Source organism: Hyla sarda, chromosome 8 (genome assembly GCF_029499605.1).
Source record: "Hyla sarda isolate aHylSar1 chromosome 8, aHylSar1.hap1, whole genome shotgun sequence".
Classification (NCBI taxonomy): domain Eukaryota; kingdom Metazoa; phylum Chordata; class Amphibia; order Anura; family Hylidae; genus Hyla; species Hyla sarda.
The window spans coordinates 219,859,787-219,881,311 of NC_079196.1; the positions used below are offsets into that span (position 1 = coordinate 219,859,787).

The following is a 21,525-nucleotide window of genomic DNA, read 5'->3' on the forward strand; positions in this document are numbered from 1 at the left end:
GACATGCTGGGATTTGCAGTTTTGCAACATCTGGAGGGCTTCAGTTTTAGAGAACACTGCAAGGTGATCGCCAAACTGTGGTCCTCCAGCTGTTGCAAAACTACAAATTTCAGCATGCCCTGACAGCAAACAGTTGATTGGGCATGCTAGGAGTTGTAGTTTTGCAAGATCTGGAGGGCTACAGTTTAGGGACCACTATATAGTGGTCTCAAACTGTAGCCCTCCAGCTGTTACAAAATTACAACTCCCAGCTGGGAGTTGTAGTTTTGCAACATCTGGAGGGCTACAGTTAGAGACCACTGAATAATGGTCTCAAACTGTACCCTTCAGATGTTGCTAGGCAACTCACCGGCTTCCATTGGATCCAGCCGCACGTCATCGCTGCCCGCAGCCTCCGTCGCCCGCCCGGATCGGTAAGTGGATCTTCGGTGCCGGCCCCTTCGGTTCCCCGTTCTGCCCCGCCTATTGTGGGTGGGCAGGATGGGGAAAACGAAAGTTAACCCCCCCCCCCCCCGATCTGCTATTGGTGGCCGCGTCTAGACCACCAATAGCAGGGATAGGAGGGGTGGTACCCCTGTCACCTCACTCCTATCCCTTCAGGGGGATTCTGGGTGTCTTAGACAACCGCGATCCCCCTTATATTCCGGGTCACTATGGACCCGTAATCGCGCAAATTGCAAGTGTGAATTCACTTGCGATTTGCCGCGATCACCGACATGGGGGGGGGGGGGTTTCTGATGACCCCCCCTGGGCGTTTGCATGGGATGCCTGCTGAATGATTTCAGCAGGCATCCCGGTTCGATTCCCACCCGGTGCGCGGCGGGGGCCGGAATTCTCCATGACGTATGCGTACGTCATGGGTCCTTAAGTACCAGGGTGTCATGTCGTACGCGTACGTCAAGGGTCCTTAAGTGGTTAAAAAAAATTCTGGATAAAAACTGCACTGCAGCAATAGAAGCTCTGGCATACATTATTATTATTATTTTTTTAAACAGCAAGTCCTATCAAAACCACTAAGTAAATAACTAGAAAAACGTGGCCTGCCAGCACACATGGCATCAAACCACCATACGCAGCGAAAGGCGCCAACACTCACGTGACCGCAGCAGCAAACAGTACAAAACTAGTGCAAGGAAACCTCCCGCTTCCAGATTGCTATGATCTAAATGGCCGCTCAGAGCAGCGTTTACCAACCAGTGTGCCTCCAGCTGTTGCAAAACTACAACTCCCAGCATGCCCGGACAGCCGAAGGCTGTCCGGGCATGCTGGGAGTTGTAGTTTTGCAACAGCTGGAGGCACACTGGTTGGTAAATACTGGCTCAGTGATCAAAATTGATCGACCACTGGTGAAGCTCCGCCTCCTGCGATGACAGCAGCGTTTTGGTAAAATACACAAATGTCCAATTTAAAAAAAACATTTTTTAAAGAGTCAGTTCTGTAAGTGCCTCTAGGGGAGGGTGACCACGTAGTGCACAACATCTCAGGGTATGTCCCCCCCCGCCGCCACTGATCACCGGATTGTCAGGACATGGAAGACTTTGGTCCGTTACATTCTCCTCCCAAAATTATTTTGCAATGGCCGCCATCCGGTAACTTCCAATTGGTCTCAGGATTTGTTACGATTTACATTGTAGTTATGGACGATTTATCTCCTGTAGCCTTAAGAGTCTGTTCAGGAATGATGCAGTGTATGACCCCACATGGAGGGGGATGGAAGAGAGATCCAATATATATATATATATATATATTAATTATATATATACCCCTGTCCCATAGGCCAACAGTAACCATAGAAGAACAGCAGAATAGCAAGTGGTAAACGATGCAGACTTTATTCAGAACCAGATAAAAAGCCGCAAGGCGTGCGGTACAGCCAAAGTAAAACAGCAACAATGGAGACAGCTTGGACGCGTTTTGGTCTTTACCCGAAACGCATTCACGCTGTCTCCATTGTTGCTGTTTTTTTTACGTTAACTGTGCCGCATGCCTTGCGGCTTTTTATCTGGTTCTGAGTGACGTCTGCATCGTTTACCACTTGCTATTCCGATGTTCTTCCATTCATATTAGAGTCAAGCCGTGTTTGGGAAACGTGGGAGCGGATTTACTCTTCATATTTGTAACAATAGTGCAGTCAGCTGTGCATATATTGGCTGTTACCATAGAAATGTATAGAAGATGAAGAAAAGATGTGGTGGTATCGATCCTGTGTACTAAAAAAAAACAAAAAAAAAAACTAAGAGCTTTCTCATGTACACAAATATAAAATCTGTGGCCGTCCACTGCTGCCGAGTATAAAATAGGTGTGAAATGTGTAGGAAAGTGCTGACGGCGGCGTCCAGAATGGACGACCGGGTCCTCAGGGGTTGTTCGGTCGGCTGGTCCTCATCTGGGAAGGCACGGTACCTTTGCTGTGGGTGTGTGCGCCATCTGCAGGACAGACAGAGAAGAGTTTAGTCGCAATACAAAAGTCAGTCCTCAGACTATCATAAGACTGTGTGCACAGTGTCCACCAGGTCCCAAATGATAATACAGTGACCCCCGACATACGATCATTTCAGCATACGATCACTCTCAGAGGCCATCGCATGGTGAAGGCAGCATCAACATACGATGCTTTTGTATATCGGGGCCATTGCATAAACGGCTATCCGGCAGCGCCGACTGCTTCAGCTGACACCGGATAGCCGTTTAATGTGCCCGTGTGCCCCGGTGTGTGTCACTCACCTGTCCCCACCGTTCCGGACAGTCCTCTTCGGGCTCCGCTGCATCGTTTTCATCACGTCGCCACGCACACCATCCCGTCATCCAATGGGAGCGGCGTATGTAGAGACGTGATGGAGAGCGATGATCCAGGGCAGCGGTGACTGTCCGGAGCAGCGAGGACACCCCGGGGACGTGATGACAGCAACGATCCAGGGCAGCGGTGACCCCTTTAATTCGTTCAAAACCTGTGGCTGTCTTCACTGTCATTCCCTGACACCATCCTCAGCCTAAATGATCTGTATGTGAAGACTGACACCCAGAGGTGAAGGGTAGTATTGCAAGTATCGTTCCACTTCAATAAGATGAAGCATTCTCCACATACACCCTCCCTCATTATTCAAACAATACATACAGCTGTGGCCCAGTGTCACAATAATATATATAAGCAGTAACTGTATGAGAGGTTTCGGTGCATCATCTGTACCCCACCCCTGATGTAGGGACGACCTGCTAATCAGCCCCCCCCCTGAACTACACCGAGGCCTGCATGACCCGGCCGTACCTGTCTGTGCCGGCTGAATGTGTCCAGATAAGGCTGGGTGAGGAATTGGGCTGGAATGATGGCCGGTACTGGTACGTAGACCACCCAGGATATCTGGACAGAGAAAGAGAGAGGGAAGGGCACATTGTCAGAGACCGCGCAGCACAACATTCAAAGCAAATCTCCTCTATCTAATAGAAAAAATACAAACCTTCTCTATCTAATATACTTTGACTTACACTTTCCAACATTTCTGCTTTCCATCAGTGAATGGGAACCTTGTTATTTTCCTAGTGAACAGACCCATATATCCCACTGACATTGAGCTAAATAGACTGGAACCAATCTCCCTCTTATACTGAACTTATACCCAAGTGGCTGTGTGAGTGCTTAAACCTGTACCTGTCCGATCCCCCCCAAAAAGAGAATTAATATGTTGCTCAGAACCCAATCCTGACTATGTATATATAATTCTATCACCTATATTTATTATAAAAATACCACTTACCATTAGCTCACAGGGTTAGAAATCCTCTCAGGGGCAGGGGACATGTCCCTCCTTGTGGTGGCGGGAGGGGATTGGTAATGGTTTCTGCTAATGCAGCCTTGTCCATGACTCATGGACAAGCCTGATGCTGCTGCAGGACTGGTTAGTGTCCCAGTAGGTATGGGGACCCCTAGTGGTGGGATTTTCAGAGGCAGTTTTCTTTACTAAAGGAGATATCTCATGGATAAAAACTTATTCCATTTCTGCAGAATAGGGGACAAGTTTTAGATTACGGGGAGTCCGAGTGCTGGGGGGGCCCCCTGCGATCCCCTGTATGAAGCCTCAGCTCTCCCCTGGAGCGGTGCATCACGCCACGCCCCCTCCATATATCTCTATGGGAGAGCCGAAGATAGCCAAATGGCTCTCCTACAGAGATGGAGGGGGCGTGGTGGCCCGCACTTAGAGTGGGATTCGTGACGCGCTGCTAGCGCTCGGACCCACCGCGGGCTAAAAGGTATCCTCTATCATAAGATAGATTTTATCCATGAGACTACTCCTTTAAATAGTCAAAAAAATGAACAACCATATTATAAAAGGTATTGCATTTTCATCAGTAACAACATATAAAAAGTTTTCGAATCTGACAGTGCCCACTTAAGTATGAACTGACAGCAAGCAGAGATCTCTGACAGGAGGAATAGAAATGCAAAGTATATTAGAAAGTTATAGAACTGTCCATGAGTTGTGTCTGGTGTTGCAGTTCAGCCCGTTCACTGTTTAGCCTGGACACTACATTTCCACCTACAGAACTATCGCAAACTCCCACCATGTCCTAGATCAGTAGATTAGGATTCCTCAATCAGTGGCTTTTATGCTATTGCGAAACTTCAAGTCCCACCACGTCCTAGATCAGTGTTCCCCAACCTACAGCTCTCCAGCTATTGCAAAACTACAACTCCAACCATAACCTACACCTGACTAGACCAGTGTTCATCAGCCTATGACTCTCCAGCTGTTAAAAACAATATAACTCCCACTATGTCCCAGACCTGACTAGACGAGTGTTCCCCAACCTATGGCTCAAAACTACAACAGCTGGAGGGCCACAAGCTGGGAAACGCTGACTTACAAAATGGAGAGACATGGGTTGAAGCTTTCCGGCAACCAAAAAATCCCAAATCCAATGGAATGACTCAGTTCTAGCAGCAGGTGGTCACTGCAGTCGGACAGTATATAGCAGAGTGCTGTGCACTGCTGGATAGTCTGTAACGCTTAGTCACAGCCGTCTCTGCTATACCTAATATCCATTATAATTGTTACAATGCTATAAAGAGTGAACTTACTCCTTGGTAGCCCGTGGTTGAAGGTGCCCGGGGCCGGCCCTGTGACTATGGCATCTTTTGAAGCTCCAGCTTTGGGGGAAGGCTCGGTGGTGAAGGACACGACGTGTAAGGGGAAGTTACTGATGGGGGAGAGCAGGCTCAGCGAGGTCGGTGCAGGCATCTTCCCTCCGTTTTGTTTGTAAGACGAGGTCAGGATGGTCAGCGGAGCGGTGCCAAGCAATCCAGGTGCTACATTGCCCTTCTGAGACACAAACACCATACATAACAGTGAATACATCCACATGAACACATGACCATGTCTACTAACACTGTCTGACTTACATTAATGTTAGATGCAGCGTTTCCTCCTGCTGCAGCCACCATAGACGATGTCAGTAACTTGGCTACTCCTTGTGTCCCTTTCCCAGAGTCTTGAGGAGCCATCAGGGTCAGTTTCTGGGGAGGGCGGGTGGACTTTTTGGTAGACATTGTGGCGGGATTGCGATTTCCGGACGAAGTGGGTGGATTCACAGTCATGGTGGCATTTTGCCCGCTATTGTTTCCCAAGTTACCATGTGGCGTTGCCGGCATTCGGCTCACAGGGCCCCTGTAAATCTGAACTCCTGAAGGGATGGAATTGCTGGGGGGTTTTACTATGAATCCTGGAGAAGCTATAGGCTTGTGAGTGGTGGATGATGAGGGTGGAATGGCTTGGGGTTTTAGCGGCTTGGTCTGAGGGGTGGGAGGCTGCTGTGAGGGTGCCGTGACTTTGGCCCCTCCACTTTGTATAGGATGAGTAAAGCTGCCCTTGTTGCCTATCTGGTAGAGACTCATGGTGGGCTGTACAGACGGGTGTGCGGTCTTCACAGGTTGGTGCGGAGACGGCTGCTTCTGCTGGGTTTCAGATAAGGGCTTCGGACTGGGCAAGGGAGAGGCCACTTTCTTCTCCGAGTTTGTAACTATAAACTTCTTATTGAAAACTGGCCGTGCTGCCGCCTGTAAAGACCCGGGGACAGAGATAGGAGGGCATGGTTTCTTCTTTTCCTCCACCATGATGGGCTTCTCAGGAACAGAAGATTTAGAGGGGACGGGAAACTCAAAGACCAGGCCGGAGGATCTGCCAGAAAGGGCCGACAAGTGCTCCGAAACTCCCTCCAGTGACGGGGGGTTGTGGATCAGATCCCCGTCCAGTGAATTGTCCTGAGTGTGAGCGGACACTGGAGACCCCCCAGAAGAGGACGCCACGGAGGGAGGACTATCCTTGGCTGACGCTGGTCTGGTGACTGCAGAAACTTGGGATTCCATAGACGAACTAGGAACGTTCTTCTCTAGCCTATTGAAGGATTCCTATAGAAGAAAAAGTAAATCACAAAATGAACAATAAAGGAGTACTCCGCCCCTAGACATCTTATCCCCTATTCAAAGTATAGGGTATATGTCGTCTGATCGCGGGGGTCCCGCCACGATCTCCCTGCTACACCCAGCGTTCGTTTAGAGCGTTGAGTGTAGCACCGAGACTCGTGATGTCCCCCTCCCATAGACTTGCATTGAGGGGGGGCGTGATGTCACAAGTGGGGTGTGACCGTGATGTCACGAGTAGAGATGAGCCAATTTACAGTAAATTCGATTCGTCATGAACTTCTCGGCTCGGCAGTTGATGACTTTTCCTGCATAAATTAGTTCAGCTTTCAGGTGCTCCGGTGGGCTGGAAAAGGTGGATACAGTCCTAGGAAAGAGTCTCCAGCCACCGGGGCACCTGAAAGCTGAACTCATTTATGCAGGATAAGTCATCAACTGCCGAGCCGAGAAGTTCGTGACGAATCGAATTTACTGTAAATTCGCTCATCTCTAGTCACGAGCCTCCGCCCCGCATCGCCAGTCATCCGGCACGGAGCGGAGATCGCTCCGTGAACCGGATGTCTGGGGTGCCGCAGCCGAGATCGCAGGGTCCCCAGAGATCAGACATCTTATCCCCTATCCTTTGGAGAGGGGATAAGATGTCTAGGGGCGGAGTACCCCTTTAAGGGCCACAAGAATCTCCACATGCTGAATCCCAGAAGAGATGTACACACGGCCATTATAAAATGATGAATGGTCTTGTCCAGGATTAGAAAACTATGGCTGCTCCGGTCCATGAAATGCAAAAAGACATAACTGCAGCAGCTGCAGCACACGGCGGGCGCCAAACTATACGTATAAATATGAAAACGTTTTAGACTCCATGGACTGTGTGAGATACTGAAGCATTGGCCGCCTTCACTTAAACGGAGCTGAACCAATGGACAGGTGTGGTGCTATGTCTAGGACAGTGTTTCCCAACCAGAGTGCCTCCAGGTGTTGCAAAACTACAACTCCCAGCATGCCCGGACAGCCTTTGGCTGTCCGGGCATGCTGGGAGTTGTAGTTTTGCAACACCTGGAGGCACCCTAGTTGGGAAACACTTGTCCAGGAGACTGCGGCCATGATTTTCTCATCCAGGACAACCACACGGTCAGGCGTTTTTTTAAACAATGGCCCTATCAGTTTGCCCCATCACACAGAGCGCTCTTGACTGGTTAAAAACATAGAAAGGACCCAGATCTAGGAGTTAAAGGGGTACTCCGGTGAAAAACCTTTTTTCTTTTAAATCAACTGGTGGCAGAAAGTTAAACATATTTGTAAATTACTTCTATTAAAAAATCTTAATCCATACAGTACTTATTAGCTGCTGAATACTACAGAGGAAATTCCTTTCTTTTTGGAACACTGATGACATCACGAGCACAGTGCTCTCTGCTGACATCTCTGTCCATTTTAGCAACCATGAATAGCAGATGAATGCTAAGGGCAGCATGGTGGCTCAGTGGTTAGCACTGCTGCCTTTCAGTGCTGGGGACTTGGGTTCAAATCCCACTAAGGACAACAATAAATAAAGTTTTATTATTATTATAATAACGTCCGCAGAGAGCACTGTGCTCGTGAGGTCATCAGAGAGCATTCCAAAAAGAAAAGAATTTCCTCTGTAGTATTCAGCAGCTAATAAGTACAGGAAGGATTAAGATTTTTTTAATAGAAGTAATTTACAAATATGTTTAACTTTCTGGCACCAGTTGATTTAAAAGAAAAAAAGGTTTTCACCGGAGGTTTTCACTGGTGCCAGAAAGTTAAACAGATTTGTAAATTACTTCTATTAAAAAAAAAAAAAAAAATCTTAATCCTTCCAGTACTTATTAGCTGCTGAATACTACACAGGAAAGACACAGAGCTCTCTGCTGACCTCACGAGCACAGTGCTCTCTGCTGACATCTCTGTTCATTTTGGGAACTGTCCAGAGCAGCCTATGTTTGCTATGGGGATTTTCTGCTACTCTGGACAGTTCTGGACAGAGAGGTCAGCAGAGAGCACTGTGTTCCAAAAAGAAAATAATTTCCTCTGTAGTATTCAGCAGCTAATAAGTACTGGAAGGATTAAGATTTTTTTTTTTAAATAGAAGTAATTTAATTTACAAATCTGTCTTTCTGGCACCAGGTGATTTAAGAAAAAATAAATAAAAAAAAAAGTTTTCCCACCGGAGTACCTCTTTAAAAGGAGTTTTCTCATACATGTAGTTTATCAATGACAGGATGACCGTGATTAAGAGAACCGGGTCACCAGTCTCCCCATTCCTTGACAGTTTTAGTGAATGTCGGGGTGTCAGTCTGTCTATCCTGTGCTCAAGTGACACATGTAATCTGTGGAAACAACCCTTTAGGGTGTATTCAGACATACTTAATCCTTCACATATATGATCATTTAGTTTACATTGAAATGTGCAGCATAAAATCTGCAGCTTCAAATCCTGCGCATCAAATCTGTCCAGGATACTGTGTGAATAGATCCTTAGTGCCGTATTTTGCTGCGTATTTGATGTTGCGTATTTTCCGACACATTGAAGTCAATGCGTAACAAAAGCAGAAAATATGCAGCAAAATACAGCAGCTACCCTTAGATTGTTCAGTAACCTGCGCATATTTGATGCACGGGATTTGATGCAGCAGATTTACAGATGTGTTCAATCATTTAGTTTACAATGAAATCTTGTGCATCAAATATGTACAGGATATTCTACATGTAAATAAAGAGAACCTCTCATTATCTTGTTAAATGTTATAATCCTCCCAGTTCACTGCCCCCATCATGATAAACCACCCCCCCCCGGCCTTTATTTTTATTATTATTTTTTAGTTTTCTACCTTGATATTGCTCTGTATTTTCTGCTCAGTCTCACAGATTCACAGACTGGGAAGGGGCGTTCCCCAGCAGGCTATGACATCATCTGAAGCCATACAGGGGAGAACTTCCTCCCTCACTCTGCTACACACAGCCCAGAGCAGTTCAGTGTGAGATAAGCTGTGATTGGATAAGGCTGCACATCCCCCCCCCCCAGCAAGCCAGACAGCATTTCCTGATTTTGGACTTCTGCCAGGCCAGCAGGAGTCCAAGGTCAGTTTGTGCAAGAGATAGCGGGAAATGTGCACTAGGGAGACACCTAGTGGCAGATTTTTTTAAACACAAATAAAAAACATAGAAAACTTCATTTTTTTTAAACAAAGTACATTAGAAAGATTTTTTTATTTACCACAAGGAGTGCAATAGCAAAAATTAGTTTTAATGACAGGGCCCATTTAAAGGAATTATGGCAAAATTAGAAGTTAGCACCTATCCACAGGATAGGAGGTAAGAGGTAACTAGCTGATCCGGAGGTCTGACTGCAAATACAGTAACCCCCCCCGACATGCGATGGCCCCGACATATGATCAAATCGACATACGATGCTTTTATATGTCGGGGCCATCGCATTAACTGCTATCAGACAGCGCAAAATGCTTAAGCTGCTGTCGGATAGCAGTTTAAGCATCCCGGGCAGGTTCACTTACCTATCCCCGCTGCTCCGGGTCCACTTCGCGATCCTCCGGCGTCTTCTGCATCTTCTCCGAGGTCTGGGCCTCGCTTTCCAGCGTCGTTATTACGTTACTACGCACGCCGTGCCGGCGCCGCAACGTAATAATGTCACCCGAAAGCGAGGCCTGGACCCTGCAGAAGATGCGGATGAAGCTGGAGGATCGCGAAGAAGACGCCGGAGCAGCGGGACAGCATCGGGAGCCCCTGGGACAGCATCGGGAGCCCCTGGGACAGCATCGGGAGCCCCTGGGACAGCATCGGGAGCCCCTGGGACAGCATCGGGAGCCCCTGGGACAGCATCGGGAGCCCCTGGGACAGCATCGGGAGCCCCTGGGACAGCATCGGGAGCCCCTGGGACAGCATCGGGAGCCCCTGGGACAGCATCGGGAGCGGTGAGGACTCGGTCCGGAGCGGCGGGGACAGGTGAGTATAACTTCCTATACTTTACATTGCACGGATCCCTCAACATACGATGGATTCGACAAACGATGGGTCGTTTGGAAGGAATTATCATCGTATGTTGAGGGACCACTGTACTGCTACCGATCATGAGAACAGGTCAGTTGTCCCCCTAGAAGTTGCATTATGCATGTCTGGCAACTGCTCCATTAACTTGCTATGGGTCTTGGAACATAACCCAGAGCTGAATCTCCAACTCTTTTGATCTGTGGGGGTCCCAGCAGTAAGACCCCCAATAATCCGCTAGCTTCCTCTCCCTGATCTTTTGCTATCAAAGGAGACAAACCAAAGTAAGTGGAGTCTTCAGCCTCTTCCCCTCTCCTCATTGCAAGCACCTGCTCAAATATTTATATTATCTATGTGTCAGGTTAATGACTACTGAAGGATAACTTCTAACTGTGCGTTCACACGGCCGTCTGTCCCCGTTTTTTTCTTTTTTTTTCCTTTTATCCCCCGTTTCGGTTCCGTTTTTGCAGGATATAAACGGATTTAAAAAAAAAACGGTTTAAAAAAAAAAAATCCCATTCATGTCAATGGGATTTTTTTTTTACAATCCGTTTGCACCCGTCTGCGCTCATTTCCATTTTTTCTGACAGCAGAAAAAAAACAGCACATGCAGTATTTGACGGAAGAAAAAACGGATACAGTAAATTTAACACTGAAGCCTATGGAAAAAGGATGAGCCTTTTCATGTCATCCATTTGCATCCGTTGTTTTCAATCCGTTTTTACTTCTGAGCATGCTCAGAACAAAAAAATTATTATATTTTTTATTTTTTTTGGTTTATTAAATGAACAATAACAGATCCAAATGGATACTGACGGATAACATCCGTTTGCATCCGTTATTGTTCGTTCTTTTTTCTTTTTAAGGCTTTATTTTTGACGGGAGAAGAACGGGACGGGTCTAGACAGCCGTGTGAACGCAGCCTTAGTGTTCTATAGACCAGTGTTTCCCAAGCAGGGTGCCTCCAGCTGTTGCAAAACTACAACTCCCAGCATGCCCGGACAGCCTTTGGCTGTCCCGGCATGCTGGGAGTTGTATTTTTGCAACAGCTGGAGGCTCCCTGCTTGGGAAACACTGGTCTATAGACAATCTTGAGTTTTTAGCACAGTCAACACCCTCAAACTGATGTCAGTATTGGTCTTTATCAGAAGCGCAGACATGCTCCATCTTATCCTCTCAAACACGAGATACTTATCTGCAGAGATCAAAAGCATAAAATTCTACATCCCCATACATCTTCACTAGATGTCGGATGAAAGGGTAGCCACCTACCTCATCCAGGAGCTATAGCTTTTTTTTTTTTTTTTAAACCCATACTTAAAATAGCAAACCAGGAGTAAGTTGGGCCCCCGTACAAATGCATGCTCATTTGGAAGAGCGTACATGTGTTTTTAATGTGGAGTGGGAGGGGGGTATAGGGTAAGCTGCTGCCAGACTCCTCTTACCTCCTCTGAGATCACAATGGCCCTCTAGAGTTGTAGCTTTGCAACAGCTGGAGGCGACAGTTTGGAAGCCACTGCATTAGATGGTCAACTAGTCCCTCCGAAATCAGCAAGTTCAGCGGACACATTTAGCGTGCGTGGCCACTAGAGTTGAGCGGTTTTACAGTAAATTGGCTCGTAGCGAACCCCTCGCAGCTCGGCTGTCGATTACTTTAGTCTGCATAAATTAGTTCAGCTTTCCAAGGGCTCTGGTTGCCTGGAAAAGTCCGGCAAGACAGTCTTAAAGGGGTAGTCCAGTGGCGAAAAACTTATCCCCTGCGATCTCTCTGTACGGGGGCCAGGCTCTCCGGCCAGATAGCGGGTGTCGACCCCCGCACGAAGCGGCGGCCGACACGCCCCCTCAATACATCTCTATGGCAGAGCCAGAGATTGCCGAAGGCAGCGCTTCGGCTCTGCCATAGAGTTATATTGAGGGGGTGTGTCGGCCGCCGCTTCGTGCGGAGGTCGACACGCCCCCTTCCCGCGGGCTGTCGGGGCCCCGTACAGGAGATCGCAGGGGGCCCCAGCGGTCGGACCCCCCCGCGATCTCAAACTTATCCCCTATCCTTAGGATAGGGGATAAGTTGTTCACCACTGGGTCACCACTGGATTACTCCTTTAAGTCTCCTAGGTCCGTATCCACCTTTTCCAGGCAACTGGAGCCCTTGGAAAGCTGAACTAATTTATGCAGACTAAAGTAATCGACAGCCGAGCTGCGAGGTTCGCTACGAGCTAATTTACTGTAAGTTCGCTCCAGCTTTAATCTCTGTATGCAACTTTTATTTTTTTTAACAAAACAAATCTACATTAAATAAGAATCACATTACCTTTGCTTTTATTTTAGGTGGATTAACAGTTTTGTTCTTTGCCCTGAAAAAAAAAAAAAAAAAAAAAAAAAAAAAAAAAATTTAAAACCTTTCACGTGACCAGAAAATGACAGAACAATACATAAACTCATCAAGAGCCTGGAGACGTTTCTTTAGGTCCCATTAAATGAGACGGCTAAGTCCAGTGGGAGATTTATCAATAGCTGTGCACAGGAAAAGTTGCCCAGTTGCCCATAGCAACCAATCAGATCGCTTCTTTCATTTTTCAGAGGTCTTGTTAAAAATGAAAGCAGTGATCTGATTGGTTGCTATGGGCAATTAGGCAAATTTTCCTCTGGACAGGTTTTGATAAATCTCCCTCCCTGCGTATCCTGCACATATTTGATGCACAAAGATTTCAATTTAAACTAAATGATTGAACGATTGAAATGATTTTTTTTTTTTTTTTAAATCAACTGGTGCCAGAAAGTAAAACAGATTTGTAAATTACTTCTATTAAAAAAATCTTAATCCTTTTAGTACTTTTTAGCAGCTGTATGCTACAGAGGAAATTCTTTTCTTTTTGTCTGACCACAGTGCTCTCTGCTGACACCTCTGTCCGTGTCAGGAACTGTCCAGAGCAGCATAGGTTTGCTATGGGGATTTTCTCCTGCTCTGGACAGTTCCCGATACGGGCATCAGGTGTCAGCAGAGAGCACTGTGGACAAGACAAAAAAAGAAATTAAAAAAATAAAGAATTTCCTCTGTAGCATACAGCTGCTAATAAGTATAAAGGATAAAGAATTTTGAATAGAAGTAATTAACAAATCTGTTAACAAAACAAAACTTTAACAAAACTAAAAAAAAAAATAAATAAATAAAAAAAAAAGGTTTCCACCGGAGTACCCCTTTAAATCTGCTGCATCAAATATGTGCAGGACACTGTAACTGTAACGGTAGGGCAGTGCTTCCCAACCAGGGTGCCTCCAGCTGTTGCAAAACTACAACTCCCAGCATGCTGGGAGTTGTAGTTTTGCAACAGCTGGAGGCACCCTGGTTGGGAAACACTGGGGTAGGGTCACGTGCCGTATTTTGCTGAGTATTTTCTGCAGCAGATTTTGTTACCCATTGACATAGGGTAGCAGAAAATACGCAGCAAAAATACAACACGTGTGACCCTATCCTAAGGATCTATTCTCTTGTAGAGTATCCTGCACAGATTTGGTGTGCAGGATCTTCCTGCTGGGAGCAGAGATGACTACTATCAGTTCACTGGGGGAACATTTTAGGAGCTGCACCTCCTGAAGAGAAGATCCTGGTGCCGTTCCTCTCATGCTGCACTTCCCCTCAGTACAGAGAAGATAAGTTCTCTGTGAGAATGTCTCTGTGTCCTCTCTCTCTTATCCATCAGTCCATCTATGCACTGTCTATGGCACTTCTGGAGATCGCGGGAGTTCTTCTATGAACCCACCGACATCATGTCCTAACAGCTGTCAAGTCATTATGGGAGTTGCAGCTTTGCAACAGCTGGAGCGCCGAAGGTTGGGGAACACAGACTTCAGGTATGGATTGATATACTGTAACAAATCTCCAGCTGTGTCAAAGCAAGACAGGAAACAGAAAGCTCACATCCTATGGAAAACAATGATGCTTTGGTCGGCGCTTCCTCAGATCAGCGAGGTGGAATAGTTAAAGGGGTTCTCCAGCATAAGGTGATTTTAGTAGGTACCTGGCAGACAGTAATGGACATGCTTAGGAAGGATCTGCGCTTGTCTTGGGGATAAATGGCTATGCCATGAGATTACCATAACACTGTGGCTAGCTTTTTGTGAACTGGTATTTCCTGTTTGAGTTTTCTTCTTTTGACTACAAATCCCATAATTCCATTTTCCTCCCTCCCACAGATCAGCCACCCCACCCATTGAAACATAAATGAGCTGCATCCATTCAAGAGACCTGTGGTTTTCAATCAGGGTGCCTACAGCTGTTGCATTAGTTGCAGATTGATCTCTCTCCCACCAAGCGATCGCTCCACCCATTGAAGCAGACAGGCTCCCTGTCATCAGCTGACTAGTGAGTCAGGTCTCGGCCGCATTGCAGCCTGGGAAAAATCTGAGACAGCAGTCATTTTGTATGCTGGGAAAAATAAATATTGGAGTGAAAAATCACAGAAGAATTGTGAGAAAACCGTCACACACAGGTAAGGACACTATATTATGGACTACACTAACTTTACAGCCCCTGTACCATAGTCAAATAAAAAAAAAATCCTGGAATACCCCTTTAAATAACAGTAACTGGTATACACGGACTTGTAAAATAATAAACTAAATGGTCTTTATTAGCCAGATAAAAGTTACAGGTTAGACAATGGACTACGCATTTTGAGGGGCGGGACTCCCTCTTCCTCAGATCCTATCCTCAGGGGAAACGCGTAGTCCATTGTCTAACCTGTAACTTTTATCTGGCTAATAAAGACCATTTAGTTTATTAGTTTACAAGTTCAAGTATATTTGTTACTGTTATTTAATTATGTCACCTTGCTGATCCGGGAAAGGGCCGATCGAAGCATCAATCCCGTTCCCAGGGATCTGTAGCTGGTGGAGGAACAGGAACCAGAAAGCTCTCGTCCTATGGAAAACAATGATGCTTCGGTCGGCCCTTTCCCGGATCAGCAAGGTGACATAATTAAATAACAGTAACAAATATACTTGAACTTGTAAACTAATAAACTAAATGGTCTTTATTAGCCAGATAAACGTTACAGGTTAGACAATGGACTATGCATTTCCCCTGAGGATAGGACCTGAGGAAGAGGGGCTCGCAGTACAACACACCCAGGTCAGCACACCATTACAGTGCTAATTTTTTCTGCGGCTCTTATAAAGGGTAACGGCACCTAGTTTGTCGCATTGGTGTTTCTGATTTTTCTCTTTAAAAAAAAAAAAAAATGTAATAAATCTCCAGCTGTGGGAGAAGGACTAGGGTGGGTTTTGAGCTTCTGAGTAGAACAATAGCATTTCCACTTACTGACAGTAAACAGAAGTTTCCGGTATACAGTGTCCCAGATTTATCTGCATGAAACCCAAACCAATCACAGCTCAGGTTTTATATAATAACCAAATCTAGTAAAATAAAAGCTGAGCTCTGATTGGTTGCTGTGAAAAAACCCAGAGTGTTTGGGTTTCAGGCAGATTGTACTTATTGGCCCAGATTTACCATTCAGTACAAACAATGGCCCTGATTTACTAAGAGTGTTGTGTAGTTTTGTTTGTGGGTTTTAATTCCCTACAATTTTTTTTCCATGGTGTTTACTAAGGTTTCTCTACAATTTGCATTTTCCCTACATTTAATTATTATTATTATTATTATTATTTTTTTTTTTATTTTTTTTTTTTACACCCGCTCTGATCTGTCGGGTTTTTCTCAGCTCAAATCCACTACAATTTCTGTGGAAACCTTAGTAAATATGTAGAGTTTTTGTGAAAATGTCAGGAACACGCCCACTTTTTGATGACCATGCCCACTTCTCCCGACAGCCACTCCCCTTTTTCGGCTTCTCAGTAAAATGGAGAGTTAGTTGGGTTTTTTTTTTCCAATTCTGGCGCAGACAGAATTTCTGGCGCACAACCCGACAAAAGATGGTCGGATTTACGATAGTATATCAGGACCAATGTAGGAATACAGGGGAGTCTATACTCCATACTGGATTTCTGACGATTTACATGTCATGGTCACATGGGGGTCAAAATGCAAGAACCCCAATATTACCAATTATGAACATTACCCCGAACTCACGTGATCCCAGTGACATATACTCACATCATGGAGCTGAGCTGGGGGTACAGCCGTCTGCTCTCCTTAAACAGCGTCCTGCAAAAAACACAGACAATGTGAGGAAGAGCAAGAAAAATATTGCGCCAAAGGACCTTTTACACCGGAAAATCCGGACAATCGGTCGGTGTGAACGAGCTTTCGATTAGCCGATAATGCTCATTTGTCAGCTGATTGGATATTTGGCTATTTAAATTATCGCTGAATGATAATGGATTGGGCCTTGTTATGGCTCTGCGAGATTGGCGCTTATTCGGTGAGATTTATCGAAACCTCTGCAGCGGAAACGTTGACCAGTTGCCCATAGCAACAAGATTGCTTCTTTTATTCTTTAAACGAAAGAAGCGATCTGACATGGGCAACTGGGCTACTTTTTTTCTCTGCACAGGTTTTGACAAATCTCCGCCGCCATTATCTTTTGCCTGTTGGCCCTAAGTATAATTCAGTCCTTTAGACTCCCTAGCAATTCATTTTACTGCTCTGCTGTGAAGGTTGTTGCCTAGCAACCTTAGAGTCAGTCAAAGGATCTGTGTTCTACTATGTCAGAGAGGGAAGGGAGTAAGATGGCCATCACTTACTAGAGTGGTAATTTCCAAACAGTGTGCCTCCAGCTGTTTCAAAACTACAACTCCCAGCATGCCTGGACAGCCGAAGGCTGTCCAGGCATGCTTGGAGTTGTAGTTTTGCAACAGCTGGAGGCACACTGGTTGGAAAAAAAACTGCAACAGAGAGAAGGACTAGTGCTTTTTATGGTTGTTAGCGGCTTCATGACAGTACTCTGGTTTAACCCCTTAACGACGCAGGACGTATATTTACGTCCTGCGCCGGCTCCCGCGATATGAAGAGGGATCGCGCCGCGATCCCGCATCATATCGCGTCGGTCCCGGCGCTCATCAACGGCCGGGACCCGCGGCGATGTGCGGTATTAACCCTTTAGAAGCAGCGGTCAAAGCTGACCGCCGCTTCTAAAGTGAAAGTGACCCGGCTGCTCAGTCGGGCTGTTCGGGACTGCTGCGGTGAAATCGCGGCATCCCGAACAGCTGACCGGACACCGCGAGGGCCCTTACCTGCCTCCTCTGTGTCCGATCGACGAATGACTGCTCCGTGCCTGAGATCCAGGCAGGAGCAGTCAAGCGCCGATAACACTGATCACAGGCGTGTTAATACACGCCTGTGATCTGTGTAAGAGATCAGTGTGTGCAGTGTTATAGGTCCCTATGGGATAACAATGATCAGTATAAGAGATCAGTGTGTGCAGTGTTATAGGTCCCTATGGGACCTATAAAACTGCAAAAAAAATGTAAAAAAAAAAAGTGTTAATAAAGGTCATTTAACCCCTTCCCTAATAAAAGTTTGAATCACCCCCCTTTTCCCATAAAAAAAAAATAAAACAGTGTAAAAAAATATATAAATAAACATATGTGGTATCGCCGCGTGCGTAAATGTCCGAACTATAAAAATATATCATTAAACCCCAAGGTCAATGGCGTACGCGCAAAAAATTTCCAAAGTCCAAAAAAGCGTATTTTGGTCACTTTTTATACCATTAAAAAATTAATAAAAAGTGATCAAAACAAAAATCATACCGATAAAAACTTCAGATCACGGCGCAAAAAATGAGTCCTCATACCGCCCTGTACGTGGAAAAATAAAAAAGTTATAGGGGTCAGAAGAGGACATTTTTAAACGTATACATTTTCCTGCATGTAGTTATTTTTTCCAGAAGTGCGACAAAAATCAAACCTATATAAGTAGGGTATCATTTTAATCGTATGGACCTACAGAATAATGATAAGGTGTAATTTTTACCGAAATATGCACTGCGTAGAAACGGAAGCCCCCAAAAGTTACAAAATGGCGTTTTTTTTTTCGATTTTGTCGCACAATGATTTTTTTTTCCGTTTCGTTGTGCATTTTTGGGTAAAATGACTAATGTCACTGCAAAGTAGAATTGGCGACGCAAAAAATAAGCCATAATATGGATTTTTAGGTGGAAAATTGAAAGGGTTATGATTTTTAAAAGGTAAGGAGGAAAAAACGAAAGTGCAAAAACGGAAAAACCCTGAGTCCTTAAGGGGTTAATGGGGTACTCCGGTGGAAAACTATTTTTTTTTTTTTTAAATAATTTGGTGCCAGGAAGTTAAACAGATTTGTAAATTACTTCTATTAAAAAATCTTTACCCTTCCTGTACTTATTAGCAGCTGTATGCTACAGAGGAAATTCTTTTCTTTTTTTAATTTCTTTTTTCGTTTTGTCCACAGTGCTCTTTGCTGACACCTGATGCCCGTATCAGGAACTGTCCAGAGCAGGAGAAAATCCCCATTGCAAACCATATGTTGCTCTGGACAGTTCCTGATACGGAGGTGTCAGCAGAGAGCACTGTGGACAAGAAAAAAAAGAAATTAAAAAATATATGAATTTCCTCTGTAGCATACAGCTGCTAAAAAGTACTGGAAGGGTAAAGATTTTTTAATATAAGTAATTTACAAATCTGTTTAACTTCCTGGCACCAAATAAAAAAAAAATATTAAAAAAAAATATTTGTTTTCCACCAGAGTACCCCTTTAAGAAAAAGGATACTTCACCTGAAATATTGTCATACAACATAATCCCCTAAATATTCCACAAGTCATCTTTTATGATTAGTAGGAATTTTATACAGCCTTAGGTGGCAACCAATGTCGGCTACTATGAAACATACTATAGAAGCTGTCACACAGCTTTCCCACGCTCCAGAGTGGTGTAGTATTTCTGCAGTTCTATAGTGAGAAATGAGTCACCAGGTGGGTTTGCCCTTTAGGAGTGTAGGAAAGTTGGGTGATCCTTGTTTTATCATGGGATTCATTCATTTTTTTTTTTTAACCACACATACCGGGCTTGCATCCAGCCTCTGGGCCACAAAGGTTTCACCTCCTCATCCAGGAAGCATTTTAAGTAGTCCTCCAGACTCGGCGTCCCCATTACCTCTGGCTCATACATGTCCACCTTCATTCGCACCAGATGACACAGCAGCTGCCTGCAGAGACAGAGTATGTGAGAACAGGCATTGGCAGGTGTTTAGCAGACAAAATGGCTTCTGGTGTTATCATTTTGGGAGGCTAGAAGGTCAGTTAAAGGGGTACTCGTACTCTGGTTTCTTGAAAATATAGCGTAAGGATATGCTCATATACGGACGTTTTTTGCCCACACATTTAGGGATGTGTGGGCCTGGACTTGTGCAAACCTCATTCAAATGAATGGGGCAGTTGCAGAAAATGTGTGAACATAACAAAAAGGAGATTTTTATGCTTACCGTAAAATCTCTCTCTCGAAGGATCCATTGGGGGGGACACAGACCATGAGTATATGCTGCTATCTCTAGGAGGCTTGACACTATGGCAACAAGAAAAGTTGGCTCCTCCCAGCAGGGTATACCCGCCCACAGGCACCTGAGCTAATCAGTTTTAGCCCCAGAGCAATAGGAGAAGACCGACAGGTAAAGAGAAAAACCACGAACTGTCCGAGCAACCAAAAAAAAAAATAAAAATAAAAAAAAAAAAAAAGGTAACTGAACACCCCCTCGGACAGATAACTGAAATAGGAACAGCAAAAAAAAAAAAAAAAAAGGGTGGCAGCTGTGTCCCCCAATGGATCCTTCGAGAAAGATTTTACAGTAAGCATAAAAATCTCCTTTTCTCTATCGGCTCCATTGGGCGACAGACTATAGGACGTACCAAAGCCGTCCCTTGGGTGGGCAAGGAAATCAGTCAGGAGGACAGTTGGACCACCGCCCTGAGCATGGTGCGAACCACTTGGGAAGAGAAGCAGCGGGTCCTTAGAACCGCGGTCTCAACCGCCATGCCCTCAAAAGCAGAGACGGTAAATTGGGGTGGCACAGGGGACCTTGAGATAGGAGGTCTGGACGAGAGGGAAGGCGCAGCGGTACGTCGTTCAGGAGCCTGACCGCGTCGATGTACCACGCCCTCCAGGGCCAGTCTGGGCCACAAGAATGGCGGGAACGCCCTCTGCTGTGAGTTTCCTCAGGACCCTGAAAATGAGAGGAAGGGGGAGGAAACAGATAAGGTAAGGCAAAGCCCGACCAAGACAGACCAGGGTATCCAAGGCCAGAGCCAAGGGGTCCCGGGTCTTGACACAAAAAGAGGAACTTTTTGGTTGTGGCGGGACACTCAGAGGTCCACGCCTGGAGTGCCCCAGAGGTTGCAGATCTCTGAAAACACCTCCGGATGCAGGGACCACTCGCCTGGGTCGGCTGAGGACCAGTTGAGAAAGTCTACTTCCCAGTTGAGTATGCCCTGAATGAGAATCGCTGAGATGGCCGGAACCCTGAGTTCCGCCCAGAGGAGAATTTCCCAATGAAGCAAGCAAAGATAGAATTGCCCTAGTTCCAATATGTTGATGGGGAGAAGGGCTTCTCGGGGGGGCACCAAAGGCCCTAGACCGCCCGGTTCTGCAGTCGAGAGACAATGGAGACCTGTCCCACTGGGAGAGAAGGAGGATTCAAACTGAAACTCCAGGAAAACTAGTGACTGGGTAGGAGAGAGGTTGGACTTTTCTCGCTTAAAAAAAAAGGTTGGATGGTCAATCAAGACAAGGCCTGGAGTTTGAGACTAAGACTCTCCAGATTCTGGGCCCTGGTTGGAGCTCTGATCAGGATGATCACTGAGACACCTTTGTCCGTAAAAGGGCTATCCCAGGTGCCAGAACCTTGGTAAGGACCCGCAGAGCAGAGGCCAGACCAAAGGGGAGAGCCACAAATTGAAAATGGCCTCCCGGAACTGTAAAGCGGAGGTACCGCTGATGACCAGGAATTATTGGAATCTGGGAGGTAGGCATCCTTGATGTCCACCGAGGAAGAAACTCCCCTTGATCCATGGACGCCACCACCGAATTCGGAAATGGAGGAGTTGAAGATGCTGGTTGAGATGCTCGAGATCCAAGATTGGGGGAACAGAAACGCCTTTCTTG

At 45.8% G+C, this 21,525-nt stretch overlaps 1 protein-coding gene across 2 annotated transcripts in view; it reads right to left on the bottom strand.

Moving 5' to 3' along the window:
* Positions 1-2,036: 2,036 nt before the first annotated feature.
* Positions 2,037-21,525, bottom strand: part of UBN1 (ubinuclein 1) — a 44,692-nt gene continuing 25,203 nt past the window's right edge. For both annotated transcript variants that reach the window (XM_056537121.1, XM_056537122.1), the window contains exons 12-18: positions 19,433-19,576; positions 16,548-16,598; positions 12,747-12,789; positions 5,396-6,400; positions 5,075-5,315; positions 3,266-3,358; positions 2,037-2,427 (exon numbers count right to left, since the gene is read on the bottom strand). In XM_056537121.1, coding sequence (XP_056393096.1) covers positions 2,357-2,427; positions 3,266-3,358; positions 5,075-5,315; positions 5,396-6,400; positions 12,747-12,789; positions 16,548-16,598; positions 19,433-19,576 — 1,648 coding nt within the window. In that variant the 3' untranslated portion in view covers positions 2,037-2,356. The remainder of the gene's footprint in view (positions 2,428-3,265; positions 3,359-5,074; positions 5,316-5,395; positions 6,401-12,746; positions 12,790-16,547; positions 16,599-19,432; positions 19,577-21,525) is intronic.